The sequence below is a fragment of the Cotesia typhae genome, unplaced genomic scaffold (genome assembly GCF_013202065.1).
Source record: "Cotesia typhae breed Kobodo isofemale line unplaced genomic scaffold, CoteBio_Ctyphae contig_33, whole genome shotgun sequence".
Lineage (NCBI taxonomy): Eukaryota > Metazoa > Arthropoda > Insecta > Hymenoptera > Braconidae > Cotesia > Cotesia typhae.
The window spans coordinates 3,697,708-3,706,082 of record NW_027423741.1 but is presented as its reverse complement, the minus strand read 5'-3'; the positions used below and the strand labels follow the sequence as shown (position 1 = coordinate 3,706,082).

The window sequence follows — 8,375 nt, the reverse complement described above, 5'->3', positions numbered from 1 at the left end:
AGTTGAAAAGTATTAATTTTAATCAAGAGCGAGAACGATCGTGAGAAATCGGTTATACACGCGTAAATGCAGTAATGAAATTATATTATTAAATGAAGTAAAATATTATAAAAAAAAAAAAAGACGTATAAATAATATACATATTATAAATAATACATATACATATTATATTTAACTATTGGAAATTGTTGTTACAAACGCTACTTGTATCGTATTTTGTACAAAGTATTCGATCTTTATTTTTCTTTCGCCAGAAAGTCAGAGTATGTTGATTAAAAAAAAAATGACGAGTTACTTTAATTAACAATAAAATTTATTAATTATTAGTTATTTATTATTAATGACAGTTGGTCTGGTCTAATTGTTACTGTGAGGATGAGCGATAGTTAATATATAATGGGTGGTATGCTATAAATATATAAATATATGAGAATTTATTCGTTGCATTTAAATAAATTATTTGAATATAAATGAGTGAATAGTTTAATAAAAATCTAATGTAAGTTAATTATTTAAAAATGTAATAATTGTTAGAAAAAAAAAACCGATAAATTTAATCGCAAATTACGACTGTAATAGCTCTTGACAATTCATCGATCCTTTATGTATTTATTATTATTATTATTATTATTATTATTATTATTATTATTATTATTATTATTATTATTATTATTATTACAATATTGTATTAAATGAAATATTATCGCGTTTTGATGTTTGCCCAAAAATTTTATTTATCAATAAAACAAAAACGTTATCATAATATTAAAATAATAATTATAAATAAATTTAAATAATAATAAATGATAATGATTATTATTATTGTAATGGCGAATGAATATAAATATTAATTTTTCTTTATCAAATAATTAAAACCAATACGTAACGTTGTACGTGCCATTTGAAATATAAATAGCGGTATATTAAATTATGATAAATTTTAAAATTTAGGAAAACAAATTTAAAGAGAATATTGATGGACTATTATAAATAAATAAATAAGTAAATAAAATGTTCTCTTGAGATTGAGGTTTAAACTCAATCTAAAAAACGATTGTCCAAAGAGACTGACAGGTAGTAAAAAGAATAAATAAATAAAATAAAATGAACGAGCCGAGCCTGGAGTGAAAAATAATAATTTGTACACCTGATCATTTAAATTTTTCATCGTACGTGGAAAATAATAAAATTATAATAAATAATGGAACAATTAATTATTAAGGCGACTATGATAGTCTAGTATATATTTAATTGTTGCATTAAATATCAAGAATAATAATAATAATAATAATAATAATAATAATAATAATAATAATATTAATACTAATGATAAATAATAATTATTATAGTAATAAATTTATCAATAAATTCTGCAAACGCTTGATCTTAAAAAAAAAAAATATCTAATAATTATTTCCAAACTATAAAACTCTTGATATTTATTATTTTTATGCATAAATTATCATAGCAGCCTCGGCTACATATCAAAGAAAACGCGAATAAAACTAAAATGATCAAGATTAATTTGATGATGATGATTCTGGAGAAAATGAAAGTGAAAATGAGGGAGAGACTAGATACTAAAATAGTTAACTAAAAATCATCCTCTCCGATTTTCTTGGTGCTAGAGAAATAATAATAATAATTATTAATATTACTATTATTATTGATGTTATAAAATATGTTTTTAGTGTTGATACTACGTATGAATTGGCTTACTCTGCACTGCTTGATGAGAAGTATAAGAGGGGTGAGGCATTAGCGTATGCATCTTCATTCTCATTAGATTCGCATTTGTAAAAAAAAAAAAAAAAAAAAACAATGCGCAAAACCATTTGGATAATCTCTTAGAAAAAAAAGTAAAAAATTCATCAACGAAAGAATGAACTAATTAAAAATAAATAAAAAAAAAAAACCTAGCTGTTATTTAAATAAAGTCCGACATTATTCATCTTATTAAGAATTACGTTAGACAATAATAATCTAACAGTTATACGACTCGTGCAAGAAACAATAAGGATAATTTTCAATTTTTTCGATGAAAATTAAACTAAACAAATAATTAATTAAATAAATAATTCGTACATTTTGTCCTCTTTGTCCGTTGATAATTGAATGCTACCGCTCTTTTAAAAATTAAAATGAAATAAAAAATAAACATTTAAAACGTATATATATTACAACAAAAAAAAAAATAAACTTGAAAAATAAATTAAATCATGTTTTCTCTTTGCTCGTTGATCACCAATAATTGTTGTTGTTGTTATTGTTACGCGTACTACGTACCTACGGCAGAATTATTATAAAAGTTTGTTGATGTTAATTACTAAACATTGACTACTTATTAACTGACAAAAAGAATACTAAGTATGCTAAGTGTAATCTATATGAGTTTAAATTTTGTAAATCCTTGATTTTTAAATTCTTTAAATTTATCAATTATGTATAATTATTTATTTAATTATAATGTTTATGTATATTCTTCGCGCATAAGACTCTTTGATTATTAAAAAACAAAACTAAAAATCGTAAAATATATGTATTAAATCCTGATCCTTTTATCAAGAAATTTATATTATATATTTTTTTATTAATTAAGAATTATTATTTTAATGGAGTCTTAAATAAGAGATAGAATTTTATTGAAAGCCGTTACTTCATCTTTCGTATATTGACACTAAAAACTTAACGACTAACGCGAAGCGACCACGAGTGATATGGAAAAAAAAATATATATATATATATATATATATATATATATATATATATATATATATATATATATATATATATATATATATATATATATATAATATATTAAAATTAAATTGAACAATTAAAATGGATGTAGTGCAATCGATAAGTATACATATAAAGATGAATTATTATAAATATAACCTTTGCGTAAACATACATCTTTTAATACATGTATATTGCGTCGATTTATGCCAAATTACTCAAGAAAATATATAAATATATGTATAATAAATAATATATCATAAAAAGAAAAAATAATAATAATAATAATGATATAAATAATGCTAAAAAACATATGAATGAAAATTACGACGCTGAAATCTCTTGAGTCTTACGCTTCGTTTTTCTATGAACCGCGTGTGATGATTCGTGGTTAGTTAAATTCAAAAAATAAAAGTTTAAAAAAATAATTGAATTTGTGGAGAGGATGATGAAGTGAGAGAATGCGAGTGTGAAAGTCGATAAATAATAATTAATAATAAATAAAATGTTATTATAAAAAAAAAAATAATTAATAAAAAAGAACGAATTTTTTTTCTTGTTACTTCTGATACTTTTTTTAAATAAATTATTTTATCTATTTTACGGGAGTCCGGTAGTGCAATAAAGAGATTTTACTGTTGAGTAATTAGCGTTTATTTTTTAATAATTACGCTGTAGATTAAATACTTGTCTTTAAGAGCGTCAATGCTTCATTTAATTAATCAATTATTTAGTTTTTAAGACATTCATTGATAGGTAAGTTCAAATATATTTATGGATCCTCGTCCCAGACTGTTTCCGTGAGAATTGCTATATTATCTAGCCCTCTCATCGGCGCGTATTCCAGGTTCCACATCAAGTTTGTAAACACAACTGTGACAAAATAATAATATTTATTAAATAAATATTATTAGTTATATTAATAATAGTATTTAAAATACTAACGCATTTCGCCTCGATGTAGATCGGCAATAAGCTCTGGACAAGAACTGTTACAGGGGTTTATAGGCGTAAGCCGTAACTGAGTGGCTCCCCGTAGCTGAGCAAGAGCAATCAGACCAGAATCCAGTTCAACTCTCTTATAACTCGGACTGTTATAGTCCGAGGACATCAAAACCCAATTGAAGTGTGCTGGAGACACGGTACTTGACAGGAAGTACGGCCGTTGATAATACTTTCTGAGAGCTTTGACAGCATTTATATCGCAGTTCTGCCAGTGAACGAACCATTTGGCTACCTCGGGTGAATGAACACGTCGAAGAAATGCCGCAAGATCCGAGGAACCGGTCCGGAGATTCGATGTAAGTGAGCAGGGTACCGTTTCCATAAGACGTTCATTCCCTAAGTACAGCTATTAATAATCCAGTTATCATTTTAAAGTTATAATTCTGAATGACAAGATCAGGTAGCAGATAATTACATGCGTGATATTATCAAACCAGAAGTAATCGGTATTTATAGCAGCCCAGGTGTCCATCGCGTCGGTGATGATAGCTGGAGCATCTCGGCTCAAATAATTGTCGACCAGTTGACGATAACGAACATCAGACAAACGGTCAATCGTTTCAACAGACTCGCAAGTCTAAAATCAATTTATCATTCATTTAGAATGATTTTTTGAGTGTAATTTCGTATTATGTTATGTAAATTACTCTATAGCTTACGACGCAATCAACCTCGGCGATGGGATAATCGGTGTAGAACGGGTTATTCATCATACAGTTCTCGCGATAGAGATGCTGCCAGTTCCAAAAAGGAAGAATTTTTACAGCCAACAAACGTGACAGAGCTGAAAAGTGGGTTCCAACAAAGTCCAGTTGAATAGCAGCACAAGTGATGGTACCAATCACCACGAGAATCACGGTCGCTCGGAGAACCAATTGAAGCCAGGAACGACGCATTGCTGCGACGAGGGGTTGGCAAATTATATCCATCTCTTCCTCGGTAAATCCAGCTTGCTGGCAATATCTGCAACAATTTTATTTGATAAAATAGTGTAATTTGAAAATTAATGGGCTACTAACCTGTAAAATGAATTGAGTTCATCGTCAATGAGCCGCAACTTCTCCTGGTGGCTCATATCCTGAGGCTCTTTCGTGTAAGCCTTCCTCGGGGCTTTAACACACTTGTTGCTTGACATTTCGTTGCCAAGAAGATGATACAACACTTGAGGATATGTGAGTAATTTATTTTAAATCACCACTGGAGTTATTGAATTGATTGCTTATTTTTAGAGGGTTGATGTCAACTGTGAGAGCGAATAGCTAAGTGGATTCTGGTTGTACCTATGCGCTTGCTCTGTTTAATTCGCAATTCCAAATCGATTGAAGTTGCTTCGGGGAGCTTTGTTATATTTTGAAAAACGCATGCGTTTCTGCTTGGCACTAGCTCAAGTGATATTTGAATAAAATTCAACGGAAACGGAATTAAATTGACGGACAAGAACCAATTATGTTTGGGAGACTTGAAAACTCATAAACTTCTTATCTATTTAGATAATTTGTTTTATAAAGTAAAAGGTGAAAAAAGCGCTCTGATAATAACTGATTAAATTTGAATAGATCTAATTCTTACGCTTTTACCCATCATAATTTCTATTAATATATTAAATATAAAAATTTGAGATGAAAATTATTTTTCAAGAGAATTTAAGAAAGTTCATATTAATACTTATCAACTAGAAAACATTGCATAAAAAAATGACAAATCCTACAAACCTTGACCGGAGTAATAAAATGGAGATCCAGGTTGGTTTTTCATCAACTTTTTTCGATCTGGAACATTCACTACACTCATAAAAACAATTAAAATCTAAAACATTCTATTAATCATTTGCTTCTCATTAAAAACTAAAAACTAAAAACTAAAAACGGTTGATAGAATTCTACTGCCGCCAGTGGGTTCGTATTTTACTTGATTTGCTGCTGTGTCGGCACTACAGACATCTTGACAATTTTTTTGTGCGCATGCGCGCCATCCCCACTTTTCAACTCTCACTTTCGCGGCAAATATTTTTCTTACAAAACAAGAGATGGCGCTGCAAGTAAAATATGCCGGTCACGCGTAACTTGATTGTGTATTGTTTAACTCTCAATATTATTCCATTTAAACGGTAATCAGTCATAATACGCCGCAACAATTGTTCGGAACAGTGAGACGAGTTATTTAAATAATATTAAAAAATTAGACAGTCAGCAAAAATGATTTTTATTTTGACCGGAGTGAAATTATTTTGACCAGCATTAAAAATGGCGACGCAATAAAGTTTTCGTTTCCCGCGCGTATATTTTTATTACGACTAAATAATGACATTTTTAGCTGTCACTTCACAATTGTTTCAATTTTCTTTAACAAATAAATTATAGCAAAAAAAAGAATTATTAAAAAAATGAACTTGTAGAAATTTAAGTAAATTAAAAATGAAATTTAAAAAAAAATTTTTTTTTGTTAAAAAAAATTAAAAAATTGTCAAGTGACAGTTAACTTTAATATCATGACTAAATAAATAAAAACAAAGTGAGTTTGCTTTATCAGGTATCTAAACCCATGAGCATTTTGACGTGCATAAAATTAACAGTGTATTATCGTTATTAGTAGGATGTGACATTTACACATATCCCTAATTAGTACATGTAACGAGAAACTAAATTTACAATATTGAAAGTTTTAATGAATTTCTGTAAAACGTAATTACGTAATTAGTTGTTTAGCCCACCCTCAAACAAATATCCTGAAAGCAAACATGTCGGTTAAATTATAAATACTTTAACAATTAAACTGCTAGTCAAAATTAATAATTTACACAAGCGTACAATGATGTGCTAATTGTTTCGTTTGTATAATTCTGCAATTGAAATAATTTATGCAAAAGCACTAGAAGTATGATAAATTTAATAATGACAACGTTGGAATAACTTTTGGTAATATGTTTTATGTATTTAGAATTTTATTCTGTTGTATTTACTGTGTTTACTATCAGTTTCTCTTTGACTTGACATTTATGTTGAACAAAATTCGACCTCTACTCTGAATACTTAATTATTCGAAACTTGCTTTAATTGAACTGATTTCCTTGACTGTGCTTTTATTATTTCCGTTATTAGAATTTCTCATTTGAGTACCAGTCTTTGTCTTTTGCTTGCGAGGTCTTGATAACTGACGTATTATTGTGTTGATGCACTCTCGTTCTTTTTCATTAATTTCTATTGAAGTTTTTTTACACTGCTCACCATCTCCAAGGGCTCTATTAAAAATTAGAAATGAAACTAAATTTATTATAATTTATCTTTTCATAGCAAATGATAACGAGATTACTCAGTAATTTAATTTCAATCTCTTCTAATTTAGACATGTAATTAAAACGAATTTACCTGTGACGTTTTTCCTGCTTAACTATTATTTTTTTAATGCTCATGATTTCTTTTTCTGCATTTTTTAACTCATATTCTCTGTTCTTAAATTAAGAAAAAAAATTAATTGAATATATTTTTGAATTTTTTTAGATTAAAAATTGAAAGTACTTGAAGCATTTGGGCCATTGTAAAAAGATCCTGCAGTCGATTGTCAGCCAACTGATTGACAGTAACTATTTCCTGAGCAAAACGGGTAAGTTGCAAACGATAATGTTTTTCACGCTCACAAAAGTCATCCCACGTTCGTTCCTTCAAAGTTAGCTCGTCCTTCAGTTTACGGAATTTTTGTTCCATTGACGTTAACTCGGTTCTGCCATTTAACATTTCAAAAGTTTAAGCTAATTAACAATTCAAGTTAAGTCTGCACCCACGTATCTAGCTTAGGACAGTGTAAGCTAGTATTGACGTAATTAAATTCGATTTATACAAAGGATAGATTTTAAAATAACTCGCCTCGTTATTAAAACAAAGGACTCAGATGGATTTAGTTTTGGGAGTTTGTTTATACAATATTTGCAAAATGTCCAAGGAATACAATTTATTTTTTTTTCTTTGTCTAAATCCTCAGAATTTTTTGTTAATTTTATTTTATTTTCATTCTACAAGAAAAAAATTAATAATTAATAATTTAATTAGCAAAAAATATATTAAAAATGATAACATTACTTGAATATTTTTATTTTTATTGAAAAAATTCGAGTTTGTAGCAAAAAATTTTTCCTCGAGCTCCTTTACTTTACGTGATTCTTGAAATACTCTACATTGTTAACAACATTATATATTTAAATTGATTTACTGTTTTATGAATAAGTCACTACCTACTACTTACTGCTCCTTCAAAAGAACATTCTCATTAAATAATCCAATAACTCGTTTCTGCATTACTTTCATTTTATCTTCATCTAATATTTTTTTAAATTCAACATTACTACCGTCAATTATTGAATTATTAGGTTTTTGATCTAAAAAAAGACAAACATAATTTTATTTAAAAATAAAATAATCAAAACTATTAAATAAAATTTAATAAAAACGAAGTATTGCTGTGACAAAAAGTAATTTAAAAAAATTTTTATTATTGTAACAGACTTTTGACATTATTAGTTTAAAGAAAAAAAGTATCAAAATAAACGAGAGTTGGATATAAAAAAGTAAGTTGGGATTTTTGTTTTACCTGAAGTGGTAATTTTCTCTTACTTTTTTTTCTTCTTTCGTTTTTTTTTA

General features: G+C 27.5%; 1 protein-coding gene across 2 annotated transcripts; it reads right to left on the bottom strand.

Annotated features, from left to right (window-relative positions):
- Positions 1–2,835: 2,835 nt before the first annotated feature.
- On the bottom strand, positions 2,836–5,047 carry LOC141526461 (uncharacterized). Of its 2 annotated transcripts, none has more exons than XM_074241498.1 (5): positions 4,764–5,047; positions 4,392–4,707; positions 4,160–4,321; positions 3,685–4,090; positions 2,836–3,612 (listed from the first exon to the last, which is right to left on the bottom strand). In XM_074241498.1, the coding sequence occupies exons 1-5, from the start codon at positions 4,877–4,879 to the stop codon at positions 3,512–3,514; spliced, it is 1,101 nt and encodes a 366-aa protein (XP_074097599.1). In that variant the 5' UTR covers positions 4,880–5,047; the 3' UTR covers positions 2,836–3,511. The 2 variants fall into 2 exon arrangements, with proteins under 2 accessions (XP_074097599.1, XP_074097600.1); XM_074241499.1 differs by having other exon boundaries at positions 4,404–4,707; positions 4,764–5,044.
- Between the last annotated feature and the right edge of the window lie 3,328 nt (positions 5,048–8,375).

What these genes read in the sequence shown, in the direction of transcription:
- LOC141526461 (XM_074241498.1), bottom strand. Translation starts at nt 4,879, where the DNA reads ATGTCAAGCAACAAGTGTGTTAAAGCCCCGAGGAAGGCTTACACGAAA. An exon ending in GAACTCAATTCATTTTACAG is followed by an intron (nt 4,708 to 4,763) that starts GTTAGTAGCCCA and finishes AAATTGTTGCAG; the next exon opens with ATATTGCCAGCAAGCTGGAT. An exon ending in TCTACATCGAGGCGAAATGC is followed by an intron (nt 3,613 to 3,684) that starts GTTAGTATTTTA and finishes ATTTTGTCACAG; the next exon opens with TTGTGTTTACAAACTTGATG.